Source organism: Humulus lupulus, chromosome 2, assembly GCF_963169125.1.
Source record: "Humulus lupulus chromosome 2, drHumLupu1.1, whole genome shotgun sequence".
Classification (NCBI taxonomy): Eukaryota; Viridiplantae; Streptophyta; class Magnoliopsida; order Rosales; family Cannabaceae; genus Humulus; species Humulus lupulus.
Genome location: NC_084794.1, coordinates 257,571,104 through 257,589,051, shown reverse-complemented (window position 1 = coordinate 257,589,051; position 17,948 = coordinate 257,571,104). Strand labels below are relative to the sequence as shown.

Genomic DNA, 17,948 nt, shown 5'->3' with positions numbered 1-17,948 from the left:
GAGAGTGAATGAGTCGGTTTCCTGAGTGTTCTGTTTAATTCTAAGGTTTGTTTTATTCAACTTATGTTTATGTGGTTACCTCAAGGCTCGGGGTACCAAAACGTCCCCGAGGGCAAAATGATAAATTTCCCCAATATTCCCTCCTAGACATTCTATCCTCAAATATATCTCCAAATGTTTATTTCCACAACCCGATAACCCAATAACACATCTAAAACCCGAACTACCCCTTGACTCGTCCCGAGTCGGAATCTCAACCCCGTTGTGACTCTCTAGCTATCCGCTCCCCAGAACTATCTCGGATCGTGCTGCACAGACATATCACATATATATCGCATTTATCACATTTATGCCCCTAATATCCAGACGGGGCCCACATGCACATTTAACTCAACTAAACATGCATCATTATCATATATTCACATTAATTCACACATTAACATATTAAAGCATTTATTGCCCTCTAGGCACACTAATCAAGGCCCTAAGCCCGATTAGCAAATTCGGGTCGTTACACTACCCATTTGTGTAATTTTTGTGAATCAAAGATCCAAACAAATAAGTATGCATATTGGTGACTCTTGATCATTCCTACTTGTTACGTATTCTTACATCACACTTTAGTCTGTCTTTATTTCTAATCTTTAAATCTCAAAAAAAACAAAAATATCACTTGTTCTATTTTCCTCATATTATTTATCCCTAAACTTTATTTATTGATTAACTTTAATTTGTTGTCTTCTTGTGGAATCGACTGCCCGATCTATACTACAACCACCGCTTAGTGGATGCACATTTTGGGCGTAAAACAATTGTATTCTTCAACCACCGACAAAACATTTTATTATGCTCATCTATAACACATTTTTGTTTATTTTTAACCTTTTTTTGAATCATCAACTGTAATAACTCCATATGATCACTAAAACATAAAAAAGATTACAAACAAGTTTAAACAACAAAGTGAAAATCATTACTCTAATATATATGATTGAAATATATTCTCTACTTACATCATTTATGATTGAATCTCGAAATTATTTTGCATCACAACTAATTGAACTTGATCTAATTCTACCCTAGATACGGTGATCACTGTTCTGCTCGCTCGTAGTCCTTTATCAACCCCATCTGAGTTATTCCGTGGTTTGTTGATTCCGATTCCCTGAACTCCACTCATGTATTCTGAGCAAAATTCTATTTCCTCTTCTGATATATAACATTCAACCATACTAGCTTCAAGACGATAGTGATTACGCACATAACTTTTCAACACCTTCATACTCCTTTCAAATGGATACATCCATCTCGCCCAAACTGGTCCACACAACTTGGTTTCCCTTACTAGATGAACCATTAAATGTATCATAATGTGGCGGAAAAAACATTTCAAGGTTGCATAGAGTTTCCACTATCTTACAATGCAATGCATCCAATTTTTTCATTTATAATTCTTTTCCGCATAAATGATTGAAGAATATGCAAATATTTGTCAAACAATCTCGAACTTTTTTCGGTAAGACTGATCGGATGGAAATCGAAAGTAATTGTTGCATTAACATATGACAATCATATGATTTCATACCAATCAGCTTCAAATCCCCCATGGATACCAAGTTTCTGATGTTGGATGAATAGTCATCAGACACTTTTATCTCTGTAAATGACTTACATATGACTTTTTTCTCTTCTCTGGACAACGTGAAACAAGAAGGAGGTAAATATGTGCATTTACATTTCTCTTCAAGTGATAAATTAGTTCGTATACCCATTTCGACAAGATCTAAACGACTAGTTAAAATATCCTTAGTTTTACCGAGAATATCAAGTAATGTACCTATAATACTTACGTACTCATTTTTTTCTATATGCATGACATCTAAACACTATCAAACAAGTAAATCTTTCCAGTAAGAGAGACGAAAAAAAATTAATTTCCTTTGGAAACATCCATTTACTTTCTTATTTTGCTTCATTTTTCCACACTTGAAATCAATTATCTCTACTTCTTTAAGAATTTGTTGCCCCAAAAGTGGCAAAGGAGCAACACCTTGTTCTTTATCACCATCAAATTCTTTTTTTTTCTTATAACGATGATTTAGGGGCAAGTATCGTCTATGACCCATATAACACATTTTGTGCCCATTCGACAGACAAAGAGCCCTTGTGTTAGTACAACATATTGGACATCCTTGGTAACATTTTGTGCTTAACCCTAGTAGAATACCATAAGCCGGGAAATCATTTACAGTCCACAATAACACAACTTTTAAGTTAAAGACTTCTTTCTTAAAACTGTCATATGCATCAACACCATTTTCATACAAATCATTCAAATCATCAATTAATGGTGCCAAATAAACATCTATATCGTTTCGCGATTGTTTTAGGTCTGAAATCATTAACGTGAGCATCAAAAACTTTCTTCTCATCACTAACCACAGAGGAAGATTGTACATAACAAGGAAAACAGCCCATGAACTATGGCTACTACTTATAGATTTATGTGGATTTACACCATCGATAGCTAGACCTAGACGAAGATGTCTTGCTTCAGTTTTAAATTCTGGATTTAAGTTATTAATTTTTTCCAGGCCTGCGAATCTGCAGGATGTTGGAGTTTACCATCTTTCACTCGCCTAGTCTCATGCCATATTAAGTTTTTAGAGTTTTCTGCACTTCGATATAACCGTTTAAGCCGCAGAATCAAAGGCAAGTATACCACATCACTTTTTGAGGAATAAGTTTCCTAATCTCCTTACTCTTATTAGGTTTGTAGCGGGGTAAATCACATTCTGGGCAAGTGTCAATGTCTGCATACTCTTTACGATATAACACACAATCGTTCACACATGCATGGATATTCTCATACTTGAACCCTATGCAATTTAAAGTTTTCTTCACTTCATACGTAGAAACAAGGAAGTAATTATCTGATGGAAAAATCTCTTTAAAAGCAGCTAAAAATTGACTAAAACATTTATCACTAACTCCATTTTCTGCTTTTATGTTGTAAAATTTCACAATCGTTGGTAATCTTTGTTTCAGACAACCATTGAATAATGATTTATCTGCATCTCTAACTAATTTATCGAATTTTGAAGGATTATCAACAAACTCTTCTTGCGCTTCATTGAGCAATTCCATAAGATGATCGTCAAAATCACTATAACCCAAATCATCAACCCCTTGCCTCCCGAATGGATAAGGATTATTATTTTTCAATGATTCCCCATGCCAATACCATGTACGATAACTTGTATCAAATCCTCGAAAAAATACATGATTCTTATCATAGTAATATTTCTTTTTGATCCATTACTACAATCTATACATGGATCTTTTCAAATCACTACAATTTGTTTGGAAAAATTCTAAAAATTGGTTGACCATACAACCAGCATATGTACAAGCCAAAAAACTTGGTTGCATTGCAATTGCATACAAATCTTCCTGTGCTTTACCAGATATTGTTTCATTCATTTTTTTTATCTGTGATGGCAGATAAAATTATAAATGTAAGATCAAGACAAATAAAAAATTTAGAATATCAAACATTGATATTTAAACTTACTTTATTTTCAAACCATGTTGAAAATTCATTTTTTTGCACTTGATTGATATCCAGAATTCCTTGAGATTGTAAGAATAATCTATGTTCTCTGTGTTCACAATAAGTACTATGAAATATTATTTTTATGCTAAAACCTAAATGTTGTTAGAATTTAAAAAATAAAATTATAAACTTACGTTAAATATGGTTCCAACTCAGGACAATTATTCAAAATGTACCATTGAACTTGGGTTCGTTGATCTTGAGTTAGTGTGATGGATGGTTGCCTTCCAAATGGTCTTGTAGGCATGTTGAATATTGACAATGTCGATTGTTTTCTAATTCCAAGGTAATCAGGATTGCGCTCAGGACGATTAAAGCGTGTTTCCATTCCACGAAAATACATTGAACAAAAGTTTAGTGCCTCAGTAATAATGTATCCTTCTGCAATAGAACCTTCAGGTCTAGCTTTGTTTTTCACATATTTTTTCAAATGACCTAATTCCCTGAAATTAATTATGTTTTCAATATATAGTAATAAAGAATTGTATTCAATGATTATTTAATTTTTTAAACTTAAGTTATAGATTTTGTTACCTTTCGATTGAATACATCCATCGCATTTGTACTGGACCACCTAACTTAGCTTCTAATGGCAAGTGAACCATAAGATGAATCATTACATCAAAGAAGGCAGGAGGAAAGATACTTTCTAATTTACACAACGTGAGTACAACGCCCTTTTCCAATTCGTCTAAGTCTTTCACACATAATGTCCTCGCACATAGCTTTTTGAAGAATAACGACAGCTCAGCAATAGCATCCATTACTTTTTTTTTCAAATATGGCCTTAAACCAATAGGTAACAACCTCTGTAATAAAATATGACAATCATGACTTTTCAACCCAAATAACTTTCCATCTTTCATGTTAACATTCCGAGAAATATTTGCAGCATATCCATCAGGAAATTTTACGAACTTTATGAACGTACAAAATTCTTGTCGTTCCTTCGCTGATAATGTATAACATGCTACTGGTTTGAACCATTTGTTCCCGTTCTTTTTCATGTGTAGCTGCTTACGAATATTTAAATCTTGTAAATCAAGTCTTGCCTTATCAGTATCTTTAGACTTCCCATCAATACTAAATATTGTACCAACTACACTATCACATATATTTTTCTCAATATGCAACACATCCAAATTATGTCTTAGTTTTAATTTAGGCCAATATTCTAACTCACAAAAAATACTTTTTCGCCTCCAGTTCGTGTTATTTTCATAACATGCATCCTTCATTTGTTGCTTATCGTCCTTAATGATCTTATCATTTTTACCTGCCCTACATTTCCATACACCTTTTAATTTATCTAAGATTTCATCTCCTGTTAAAATTCTTGGAGGTGAACGTCGTTCGATTGTACCATCATACTCCATATCATTGCGCCATTGGTGGTTCGGACACAAATATCGACGATGACCCATGAAACATGTTTTTCCTCTTATTCGAAATGAAGATGTGTCATCTTCACAAACAGGACAAGCTTTATAACCTTGAGTGCTATACCCAGATACAGTACCATATGCTGGAAAATCATGGATCGTCCACAATATTGCTGCACGCATTGTAAAATATTCTTTATCAATAATATCAAAAGTACGTACACCATTTTCCCATAGTTCTTTCAGCTCATCGATCAGAGGTTGTAAATAGACATCTATGTCTTTTCCTGGAGCACGACGTCCAGGAATCAATAATGTCATCATTAAGAATTCTCGTTTCATGCATCTCCATGGCGGCATGTTATATGACATTAGTAACACTGGCCACATACTGTACAAGTTTGATAAATCACTGAATGGATTGAACCCATCTGTTGCAAATCCAAGCCTTACATTTCTAGATTCTTTTGCAAAATCTGGATATTGTCTATCAAAATCCTTCCAAACCTCTGCATCTGCCGGGTGTCTAAGTACACCTTCTGTATCAACACGTTCTTCCTTTTGCCACCTCATATCAAATGATGTATGGCGTGACATAAAAAGTCTCTGTAGTCGTGGAGTTATAGGAAAATATTGCATCTTTTTGTGTGGGATCTTCTTGCCTTTAGTTCCTTGGGATTTGTATCGTTCATGACCACATATAGAACATCTTTCAGCATTTTTATTCTCTTTCTAAAATAAAGCACAATCATACTCACATACATGAATAGTTTCGTACCCTAAACCAAGATCACGCAACATTTTCTTAGCATCATAATAAGATCATGGAATTTTATTGTCTTTGGGAAATGCTTTCGAAAGTAAGTCGAGCAACAAATCAAATGATTTGTTACTCCAACCACACATCACTTTAATGTGCATTAGATTAACAATAAATGTTAAGATTGAGAACGTTGTACATCCAAAGTATAGCTCCTTTTCTGCTTCTGCAAATAAGTCAGGCAATGTATTCCTTTCATCATTGTGCTCATTTGAATCTCCAAGGTTCACAAAATCACTCTTCCTATGATATTGACTAGCTAAATCTTCTAATGCTGGTCTCATATCGTCATTGTCTTCATCATCATCACTGTCATATGGTATGTCCTCTTCACTGTTTGATTATACTTCTTCTTGATGTTCGTTTACTTCTGTGATATCTTCCCCGTGAAACTCCCACATAACATATTTGGTATAAAATCCTTTTACGAATATATGACGCTCAATTGTCTCTAAGTCATGATAATATAAGTTCATACATGAAACACATGGACATCGAATCTTATTTTCACCATTTAAATGCAAAGTTGATAACTTAATAAAACTCTTAAGTCCATCAAAATACTCCATTGATAATCTATTCTTTTGGAAAATCCAACGTTTATCTATCATTTCTCTATTATCTTTCGAACAAGTAGACGATGGATTATACTACATTGAGAAAAATTAAATACTTAATTAGCCCTTGAATTGTAGTTATAGGGTATGATAGAGTTATGGTACAAAAAACATGTATTTGATGCACGTATAGGGTAGGATATTAGTATAAGTGTTTCTTGTCCTACTCTATTACATGCATATTTTTTTTTTATATAAATGTGTTTAATTTAAGTGCCAAATAGACACATATGTGTAAGTCTTTAATTGGTACATGCCATTATTTTTTTATTTAAAATAATTAATTCAAATATTAAAAATTTATATAAAATATAATAAAAAAAATTAAAAATCATTTAACAAAAATTTTAAAATTTTATTTTTAAAAGAATAAATACTAAAATTATTATTCATGAAACAAATTTAATTACTAAATTAAAATAAAAATAAAAAACCAAAAAACTTTAGAAAATCCTACTATAAATTCAAATTTAAAATAATTAAATATATAGAATTATAAGGTTCAATGATACCAAAACCAAAATAATAAGCTTAAACCCATTAAGGGAATTTTATTCTAATCAGACACTAATGGGCTTAATCCTCTCAACTACCTATAAATAAGGTTAGAGTATCAGTTGTTTAGTGCATGCAAAAATGTGACCTAATAAATCTCTAAAGAACTTAGGGCCTATTTGGCATTGTTTTCTGTTTTTTTCTTCAAAATTTTGTTATTAGAAATGAAAACAGAAAACTGTTTTTGTAGTTTTCAAAAAACAAGAGGTATTTGGTTAATGTTTTATGAAAACAATTTTTTTTAGTTTTATTTTGTTAAAATCATAAATAAAAAATTAACAAATATATTTACAAAGAGAAAAATATTTTAAAAGTTTGTAATAAATAATGAGATAAAATAATTTGAAAGAAAAAATGATGAAAAATAAGAAGAGAGAAAGTTAAGAAGTAAAATTTGAGAACAATAGAAAACAACTTTTTGTTGTTCTCAAAATTTTCTGTTTTTTGTAACTTTGTTTTTAAAAATTGTTTTATGAAAACAATGCCAAACACTCCAACTTGTTTTCGAAAAACATTTTTTAGCTTTTAAAAACAAAAAACAGTTTTTTAGTTAAGGTGTCAAACACCCTCTTAAGTTTTGCAAATTCTTATTTCTCAATACAATTAACTCGTGCACTAGGACTAATTAACAACCTAAATCCCGTACATATCACGTGTTTGATTTTTTTTTTTTATGCTTTATTGGTTTATTTGTAATTGACACAAAATCAAGTCAACAAGTATTAAATCTATCTCAATTCCAGAATGAGTGACTACTATCTTAGTTTTTGGATACATGAGTTGTTTCAACGAAAAAATTCTTGAATACTTAAACTAATAAAAAAATATTGGGTAATTTTGCTACAATTTTTTTTTACAAACACTAGAAGATTTCTTAAATTCCAACTTTAATTAAAAAAATTATCAAAAAGAAAGGAAAAATGAATAGAATGTCTCACAACAGTAAAGTTGATAAAGTTTGTACACAATATAAAATACTTTTTTAGAAAAATTAATAATAAAGAAGCTCATTCCACAATAGAAAAAATATACCATCACATAATTAACTTTGAAATTTTATGAATTAAAACGGGGTATTTCTATCAATAGAATACAAAGTGAGTTATGTTATTTAGGCAAATAAGTAATTTTATTAAATTAATATTAAATCATTATTACTCATTTTCCTTTCTCTGAGTATTTTATGATTCTTTTTAATTTTATTTCTAAATTAAAAGGAAGGCTTCAGCCAATACACCTCATCCTATCGAAAAGCTTCCATTTTCTTCTTTCTTCTTCGTATCCGTAGCTCCATCTCACTCACAAAGCCCTAGCTCCGTCTCACTCTAACCTCTCTATCACTCTGTTGAAATCAAACGCCGGACCCTCCCCTCTCTCTCGTATTCCTGTCTCCCTCTCACTCTAGCTCTCTCTGATTCTAAGTTTCTGTCTTCTAATCCCTCTGTCTCTCGCCCTTTCGCACAGCTACCATAGCCAATAAAAGAAAAGCCCCATTTCATTTCATATTCCCCTATACACTCTCAAATCTAGCTCCCTCTTATTCAATAAAAATTAAACCCAGACCCCATTATTCTTCCCCTCTCTCTCATATTCATGTCTCCCTCTCACTCTAGCTCTCTCTATCTCTCTCATTCGAAGTTGAGGGTCCATGACTAATTTGATAATTGTTAGATGAATAGGGTTTTGTTGGGTTGTCGGATTTGATTAAGGTTTCGGTGGAGGTGGTTGGTAATGGCGGGTTAGGGTCAGCCTATAAGGTTGCCGTGGTCATTTGGGCTGTCTGTGGCGTTCGACGTCGAGATAAGGCGGTTCGGTGGAGAGTGGAGAAACTGTTAGTCTTCGAGTACGACAGCTTTTATGCACGGTAAGAGAAATCTCCACATACACACACAAACACAAAATCATATTCCTTCAGTCATTAATTTATTAATATACTCGTTCTAAACTAATCCAAGGAATCGCCAGGGGATCCCCTATACAGAGTTCTCAAACTACGATGGGGAAATCTGAAGCCCAGCAATGTCCTCTTGACACAGGTAATTTTTCGTGTTCTGTTCTTGGGTAGGCTTGACTTTGGTTTCAATTTTTTTTTTCTGATCTGTTCTAGTCATAGAGAATTAATTGATTGTTAGGTTCAGTTGTATTGAGAATGGTTGGACAAGGTTGGACTGGTATTAGTGGTGGTGGCCATGAGAGAAAAAAAAAATTGGATCGATTTAAGGCTGTGATACCATAACAGATATAGGCAGAACCACTCTATATTTTATTAATAATGATCATATTTCAATGGATATTGTTTTAGTAAAAAAATATAGTAGGGAGTTCAAACCTGATATTGATATTTGGTACTAGTTCCTTCTATATTTGTTTTAATTGAAGCACCAAAAACTCTCCAGATCTATCTCTATATCTCAGTTGAAGCACCTGAAATAGAGAGAAATAAATATATTTTAAATAAACAAGCATATCATACAAGATAAGTGAACTAGTTACTTGTTCTTTGTGTATTTTTTTCTTTGATTATAGATTTCCATCAAAGAATGTTTGATTTGTGTGATCAAAATGTCAAAAAACACCTAATGAATCTTCAAGAAAGTATAAAACATTCATAAGAAAAACCAGAGAATCTTTAAAAAAACAGAGAATCTTCAAGAAAGTATATGTAGTGATCAATTGTTTTAGTGAAATATGGTTTAGAGAATAAAAACCTGTTTGTCACTACCTTCTCCTTACACCCAGTTGGAGCACCTAAAGAAAAAATTTTAATCAAACAATCTAATCAATAAAGCCATGATATTTAATCAGTATATGGCATACATACCTTAACAAAATCAGTATATGGCATACATACCTTAACAAAATATCGATGAACTAGAGAAAAAAAAAGAGATACTATATATATTAATTTTCTTAGATAGTATCTTCCTCGAAAAACTAAAATTTAAATTTCAAACTAGTTATTTGTAATTTTTTTTAATTAATACTTTTATTTCCTATATTTGTGGCTGATTGATTATACGTATATAGAGAGATATGTATATTTTATGAAATAAAAATTTGAAAATATTAAATAGTTTTTTTATCATTAATTTTTATTATATTTCCTACTTTACACGGTTAGGAAAAATAAAAAATAAATTTACATTTTATAATTAATGGTTGTTGTTTCCTAAATATGTGGTTATAGTTAAGTAAAATATTTTTTAATTATTAAAAAATTGAATATGCATATATATAATAGGTTAGTTTTTTAAATTATGTTAAAGATATTTGTATTATTGACCCATACATAGGAATCAGTTTTGTTGAGTCATATATTTGAATTTGGCTGTAATCACTCTAACCCACCAAAGCAAAACTTGATCGGAACATAAACAAAAATCATGCACTCTCTCTCTTTGGGTCCGCACTCTCTCTCTCTCTCTCTCTAGGCTTTAGCCCTCTCTCTCTCTCTCTTGATCATCTTCTTACTGAGCTCTCTTTCTTTGTTTGTGGAGAGAGTCACTCTCCCTATGGTTTCTCTCCCAAAAAGAATATATTCTTTGCTTTATAGTTTTTAGTAGGTGGGTTTGATTTTTTTATCTCTAAAACTCCATAGAAGATGCAAAAGTTCCCCTCCAACTCCAGGCCATTAAACTAAAATTCCCATTTGATTTAAAGCTCTATCTTTTTTTTCTCTATCTCTCACTCAAAAATCAATCTTGAAGCTTGAGAAGAAGAACAAAGTATTCTTCTTCTTTATGCTTCTTACTTAGTATTTTTGTGCTCCTTTTTTGGTTCTGTGGTGTACAAACAGAATCCTATAAACTTGGTTATAGTTTTAGACATTCAAAGCAAGAAACATAATTTTTATGTCAAAGATGAGTTTGAAAAGTCCACAAGGATTTTGGTTTTTCGTTCACTTGTATTGTCAAATAGTTGTTATTGAATGTGTATAAAGAATTATTCAAGATTCAAGAAGCAAAGGCTGCTTATTTCTGTAAGGTTTAAAGTTTTACTAGTTGTGGCTATTTACAGTCACCAATTGATTAATATAGAGGAATGCATATATGTAGTTTATTTCTCTTGTACCAAAATTTTACATGCTTTTCATTGTTTGTGTCTGGAGAAGAATTTACAAGCATGGTGAAAGTGGGAAAGGTTGTGATGGCAGCAGTACAGCTCCTCCATGCACTGGGTAAAATTTCAGTTGTCAGACTTATTGTACCACCCTGGTTTGTATAGCTTAATAGTTTTTTCTTGCTAATCAAGAGAGAATAATCTTTTTTTGCTTCCTGAATTCAACTTTATAGGATTCTGTTTGTACATCTTTTTCATTATTGGTATTATAATCCATGTTTGTTTTCAAGTGAAAAACCAAGAGCCACTTACTGAGAAGAACTGCTTTAAGAGAGGTTTTGAGTTTTTTTTAATCTTTGTGTGTCAAAATTCAGTTCTTTTGTGGGAAATTGGATGGAAATTCTATTAGTTTCTGAAAACTTTAATTTGAAATTTCTTCATCTGTTTTCTACTTCTTCTTTCTATCTATGTAATGGAACAAGTGAGTGAGTATTTGGTAGCTTGGCTTTTAAGAAAGCTGATTTTGGGTGTTCTGTTCTGGTTTATGTATAATTTGTTAAAAATTGGTAGGAAAAGAATAAAGTGACTGCATTGAGTGCATTTATGTTGGAATTTTTTTAAGTTATGGGGTGTCTTTTAGGTCCAATTTTTCTTCATATGAACTTGAGTAGTTGGATAGAAAATAGGCTATATGTGTTCTGTTTTTATACTATTGGGATAATAATTTTTAGCCAATTAGGCTTTATTTTAAATTCTAATTCAAGGATTAGTAGAGATTCTGTTCAATTCTGGTGTATTCCCATTAATGAGTAAAAATATTTAAGTATAGATAATTAAGCATGGATGACAGTACATTACCTTAATTAATCTTCAAAGTTTGATGCTTCCTCTGAGACATTATGCTGATTGTGTCATCCACCTTTTAAGATGATCGTAGAATGAAATATATATTTGAAGGGAAAATAGTGGGATTCTTTTCATTTGATACAAGTGACTGAACTATGTAAACTGTGGGTGACAACTAAATCTGCATTTCATGTAGAATGGTCATCATAAACGTCTGTTTGCCATATCTGAATAGTATTGAAATCATTTAGCAATTTAAGTGTGTTTCATGGTTTTGCTCAATAGGTACAAAAGGTCTTAACTTCAGCCCGAATTTGTGATCATCAAGTGTTTGTTTTCTGATTTATGCTGGTGTGATATTCTGTGTTTGAAGTTTAAGTCATAAAGGGTCTTGCCGATCATGACCTTATTGTCTCTTTTGGAAAGCTTGTATTGCAAAATGACATTTTGGTTTTATGTGGTAGGCAGAAGTCTTCGGATTTTGATTCTTCAAAAAAAATTGTGGTGGAGTAGGAAAGGAGAGAGGTTTTATTTATGAAATAGAATGGCTGATCCCTGAAGTGGAGTTCGACGATCAAAGAGGGTTAATAATGTGCAAGACAATCCTGCTGTTTTAGTTCCACCTGCTTGCCCAGGTACCAGAATAGGTAAAGGCTCTAAAAATCATAATCTTCATATTTTATCTGTAAAATTCAGCTAATTCATCATCGTCTTATTTTGAAAATGCAATGCCAGCCAGCAGAGGAAGAGGGAGAGGCTTTAGAGCTATGAATCAAGGTAAAAATGTTAAGCTGACTAGTGCTGGAATCGACGCTCATGGAAATACTGGTTTAGACTTGCCAGTAGGAAATTTAATTTCTGTTTGTGAGCTAGGAGTTCAGAAAAGTGCAGAAAAACTAGTTGTTGCTGACGATGAAGGAAGCACAAGTCCGCTTCCTGAGAGGGTACTTTTTTGTTTCTGTTCTCAACCTATTTTTAGAACTTAGCAATAGTGCGTTCAGAAAATTAATTGAGTAAAAGAAACCTAATGGTTTAACTGGAACAACAGTCAACAACTGGCTGCGTTTATCACTTCTTGGAATTTTTTTTCCTTGCTGGTTTGAAATGGCACCATTGTAGTTGTTGCATACACCTCTTTCATGTTGCAGAAGTTTTCTGTTTTCATTTGATTAGAGTATTTTGTAATAATTATGTATTGTTGCTAAGTGAACCTTTAAATAACCTTTGCAGCTATTTGATTGACAATGTGCAATTGTTTCTTTTTACACTACATGATTTCTGTTTCACATTTATGTGTTTTAGATATGTATGAATTTTGTGGTTTCCAAAAAAAGGCTACTTCTCCATGTAGTTTGTGGACTGAGCTTGTTGTGTAATACTAATAATGTTTTTTAAATACATCTTCAGGTGCAGATTGGCAATTCTCCACTGTACAAGTTAGATAGAAAGCTGGGGAAGGGGGGTTTTGGACAAGTATTCGTGGGAAGAAGAGTGGCTGGTGGTATCGCTGGAACTGGGCCTGATGCCTTTGAGGTTTTACCCCCTCCCGCATGTTTCACTCTTGTGCAGTTATTAAGGAAGTTTGTTATGTTGCTAATGGCAATCCCATTAACCTTTTGTGGGTTGCTTTGAAGTTAGAGCATAAAAATAGTAAAGGCTTCAGTCACGGTCCTCCATATGAGTGGCAAGTGTACAGGTAATATTTTTTGTGCACTTTTATTGTTATTAGTTATTAATCACCAAGTTTCATTATCTTGTTCTTTGTCTCCTTCCATATTTTATGTTTTTAAGATATTGGCATGCTAGAAATACACTCTGTCTGGTCTTTATGGTTCTGCTAATGCTTGTCTGGTCTTTATGGTCTTTATGGTTCTTTCATATATATATATATATGCATAATCCATGTTTATTTTCAAGTGAAAAACCAAGAGCCACTTACTCAGAAGAACTGCTTTAAGAGAGGTTTTGAGTTTTTTTTCTCTATCAAAATTCAGTTCTTTTGTGGGAAATTGGATGGCAATTCTTTGCAATTGTCCACAAAATTAATATTTTAGAATTCTGAATGCTCCTGGTGTATTTTTAGGAATGATTGTTGTTGGAATGAAAAGAGCCTTCAAGAGGGAGCATGAAGTGGAATTGCTGCCAACTTTTATATATGTAAATATGAACTAAAAGTACAATTTTTGACATGTGTATAGATTTTTGTATTATGTTTTATATTGATTTTGTACTAAATTTTTTTTTTTTAAGGTTGTATTTTGTTTATCTATTTTATAAAAATTAATTTTGATATTTTATTAATGTTTTTTTTGTAAATATTATAATAAAAAATAGAATTGATAAAATAATTATATTAAAAAACTAATAAAATTATATATTAAAAATATTATTTAATTTATTATTAATTTTGCTACCAAATTTTAGTAGCAAAAGTATAGAATTTTCAAGTATAAAACAAATAATTTGCTACTAATTTTGTGATTATTTGCTACCAAATTGTGGTAGTAAAATGATTTTGGTGGATTGAAAATAAAATAAATTCTAATGATACAAATTCTTTAGCTACCAAATAAAATGCAATTGGCTACCAAATTACAGTATCAAAAAACCTCTAGTAGTCTTGTAAAGTGGTGTTTTAGCTACTAGATTTTATATTTTTAGCTACTAAAAAATTAGTAGCAAATAAGAACAATTAGCTACAAATTTTTTTGGTAGCAAGAAACCTTTAGCGACGGGGTTTTAGCTACGAACCAGCTACCATAAAATTTTGGTAGCAAAAAGGGTATTAGCTACCAAAAAGACATAGTTTGCTACCAGTTTTTTGGTAGCTAAAACACTATTTTTTTTGTAGTGATGTTCAATTAATAAATTGTAAAATGAAATGGGTAGAGTTTCCTCTATTTCTATAACATATCCAAAATTCATATGTATTTACAATTTCAACATAAACAAACATAATTATTACATATTTAGTACCTAGTGGTACTTGCCATTTGACATATTGCCTTGTTTGTGAAGAAAGTTCATGAACCACTTTCTCACGTACATGCAACCATCAGTCCAGAGGTACTCGCCTTATTCAATCGTGAGGAAAGTTGTCCAACCATTGTCCTGTGTAGTAGTCCCCATTAAGAATAGGAAGGACTTTGTCTGCATGGTACATTTCTCAAACAACACTCATGGCATCGTCTTTTTCCTCTTCCTCTTCATTTTGGCGTCTGCGTGGGATATGATAATTGATGCTCCGAATATGTTGTTTGCATGCTTCTTCCTCGTCTTTTATAGTACTGCTCATTTTTGGAAACACAAAATAAAAACTTGAGGATGTCTTTTGTCCACTTTTTTTCTTTTTCCAAATATTAATTGTTCCTGATGGCAAGATCGATGAGGATCGTGACCAAAATTTATCAATGACAAGATGAGCAAAATGTGTTAGCTCGATGATGATGAAGATGACCATGTCTCTTTAGCGCTTTCTATTGTTGTTTTGGTTGTGTTTGATCGATGATTTTTTGAAGAGACGATCAACTGTTCCAAAAAATGGTTTTCTTGACATGGAAAACCGGTTCATCATTTTGGTGAAAAGTTTTGGTTTTTGGGTCTCTTGTTATCTGCTTCTTCTCCAATAACTTTTAAAAAGGTGTGTGTTTTGTGATTGTGAGGCATCTTCCACCGAACCAATTAATACAATGATTTGAAGAGTTTTTTTTTTCTCCTCTCACATCTATTCAATCGAAGATTTTGTTTATTTTAGATAAATACTATATTCTTTTATAATATTCCGTTAGATCTATCTCCTTATATATATTTAACAAATTTAATTTTATATTAGTTATTAATTAATTATATTTGCTTGTAACCTTTTGAAGAGCTATCACATGTTGTGAAGAGTCACAACTTAATTTCTTAATAGTTAATTAACTATTTCTGTTGAAACTAACAATTGCCACAACAATTATGTTAAGCCACAACAATTACCGTCTAATAGCATATAAGCAAGATATAAATATATATTAAATTTCCTATAGAGAAAAAAGACAATCATGTTAAATTTTGATGTTTGCACTAATTTCTACATTAATTCTAATATAGCCAGATCATGATTATATTCGAAAAAACCTAGCTTTGTTACATAGCTATAAATACATTTATATTACGCATACAAGAATGGAAAAAACCTAAGTTTTCCTTGATGTTTAATGGTGAGTTACATGGATTCTTTGAAGCAAAAAGAGGGCTGAGACAAGGTGATCCCATGTCCCCCTTTTTATTTGTCTTAGGCATGGAATACTTGTCTAGAATTATGGAGATGGTTGGGAAGATAACTGATTTCAGGTTCCATGATAGATGTGAGGAGCTTACGTTGAACCACCTTAGCTTTGCTGATGATGTATTATTATTCTGCAATGGTGACTTCAAATCGGTCTATTACATGTTGCAAGGGTTGAAGTTATTTTCTAAGACCTCGGGTCTGTTCCCAAGTGAAGCGAAATCAGCCATTTATTGTGGTGGCATGGAAGAAAATGAGGTGCATCGTCTATTAGATGCTTCTGGTTTTCAGAGAAGCTTCTTGCCTTTCAGATACTTGGGAGTGCCAATCTGTGCTAAAAAAATCTCAGTCAAGGAGTGTGCAGTTCTCCTTGAGAAAATGACTGGGCGTATAAGACGGTGGAGCACTAGAAATTTTTCTTTTGCTGGGAGGATCACTCTTATTAATTCGGTTCTCATCTCTATTCACTCATATTAGAGTCAATTATTTCTTATTCCGAAAAAAATTCTGAAGGAGGTCAATGCTATTTGCCGTGCTTTCTTGTGGCACAAGACAACAATTGGTTCAAGTCCGGGAATGATTGCTTGGGAGAAATTTTGTAGATCTAAACAGGCTGGAGGGCTTGGCTTCCGAAACATTCTGGCCTGGAACAAAGCAGCGCTTGGGAAGTATGTCTGGGCAATTTCATCTACGAAGGATGATTTGTGGGTCAAGTGGGTCAATAATGTGTACATAAAAGACCAGAATTTGTGGGATTACGCTGCCCCGTTGCAGAGTAGTTGGTATTGGAAGAAGGTGGTTGCAGTAAAGGATGATCCTAAAAATCTGGTTGATGAGCATCAATTCTTGGCAGGCAAATACAAGATAAAACAGGGGTACAATCTCATTTGGCCAGAAGCTGATAGATTTCACTGGAGTAAGGAGGTTTGGGGTAGATTTAATATTCTCAAACACAGATTTATTTTTTGGCTAGCTATCCAAAATCGTTTAAAAACCAGGGACAGGTTGTTTAATCTTAGTATAGTGCAGGATTGTACTTGTCTTTTGTGTGGAACTAAGAAGGAAACTGCTGCCCATTTGTTCTTTGAGTGTGCTGTAAGCAAAATGTGTTTGAAGGAAGTCAAAAACTGGCTCAATTGGAAAGCTACAACTGATTCACTTCAGCAGTTGGTTAGGTGGAATTCTCGAGCAAGGATAAGCAAGTTCAAGAAACTCTGCTTCGCTGCTTGCCTTGCTGCCCTGGTCTATCATGTTTGGCAAGCTAGAAATGATGCTTTTTGGTCCTTGAAAATAGCTAGAATCGATATAATTGTAAAAAGGATAGTTGAAACTGGTAAGAATAGAGTTTTATTTGTTTGGCCAAAGCATATTGGCAAGCAAGATATAGAATGGTTTGAGAAACTATTGAATTACATACTTGGTTCATATTTGTATAGTCCTTGTGCAGGCCTTTGTTTTAAGGTGCTCTTAGTTTGTAAATGGTTTGTTTTGTTGGAATACATCTTTCTAATTTCCCAAAAAAAAAAATTGAGGACAGCTCACTCAACTCTCTCAAGTAAAGAGTTTACATGATGGAAGTTACAAGTTCGCGCATTCTTTTACTCTGTATATAAGGATTATAATATATGCTTCGATATTATAAAAATCGCATGCATGATCAAGACGACAATCATTTAAATCTTAAAAACTTATTATACGTACCTAACACATGTTTCTATACTATAACATCTCAGCAGCAGTAGGTACAATATAGGACACAATTACCATATATATATATATATAT

General features: G+C 32.5%; 1 protein-coding gene and 1 long non-coding RNA gene across 4 annotated transcripts; one reads left to right on the top strand and one right to left on the bottom strand.

The window, feature by feature from the left end:
• Window positions 1-1,018: 1,018 nt before the first annotated feature.
• Window positions 1,019-6,102, bottom strand: LOC133815411 (uncharacterized). Its single transcript, XM_062248255.1, has 4 exons — window positions 5,908-6,102; window positions 4,151-5,730; window positions 1,586-1,692; window positions 1,019-1,209 (listed from the first exon to the last, which is right to left on the bottom strand). The coding sequence occupies exons 1-4, from the start codon at window positions 6,100-6,102 to the stop codon at window positions 1,019-1,021; spliced, it is 2,073 nt and encodes a 690-aa protein (XP_062104239.1).
• A 2,120-nt stretch (window positions 6,103-8,222) lies between these two features.
• On the top strand, window positions 8,223-14,192 carry LOC133819265 (uncharacterized). Of its 3 annotated transcripts, XR_009886295.1 has the most exons (6): window positions 8,223-8,854; window positions 8,956-9,026; window positions 12,360-12,542; window positions 12,631-12,839; window positions 13,303-13,591; window positions 13,979-14,192. It is a non-coding gene; the product is annotated as an uncharacterized LOC133819265 (long non-coding RNA). The 3 variants fall into 3 exon arrangements; XR_009886297.1 differs by lacking the exons at window positions 8,223-8,854; window positions 8,956-9,026 and adding an exon at window positions 9,909-11,167; XR_009886296.1 differs by lacking the exons at window positions 8,223-8,854; window positions 8,956-9,026 and adding an exon at window positions 9,910-11,167 and having other exon boundaries at window positions 12,364-12,542.
• The last annotated feature ends 3,756 nt before the right edge of the window (window positions 14,193-17,948 follow it).

What these genes read in the sequence shown, in the direction of transcription:
- LOC133815411 (XM_062248255.1), bottom strand. Translation starts at nt 6,102, where the DNA reads ATGAGACCAGCATTAGAAGATTTAGCTAGTCAATATCATAGGAAGAGT. An exon ending in TGGATGTATTCAATCGAAAG is followed by an intron (nt 1,693 to 4,150) that starts GTAACAAAATCT and finishes CACGTTGTCCAG; the next exon opens with AGAAGAGAAAAAAGTCATAT. An exon ending in GGGGGATTTGAAGCTGATTG is followed by an intron (nt 1,210 to 1,585) that starts GTATGAAATCAT and finishes GTTATATATCAG; the next exon opens with AAGAGGAAATAGAATTTTGC.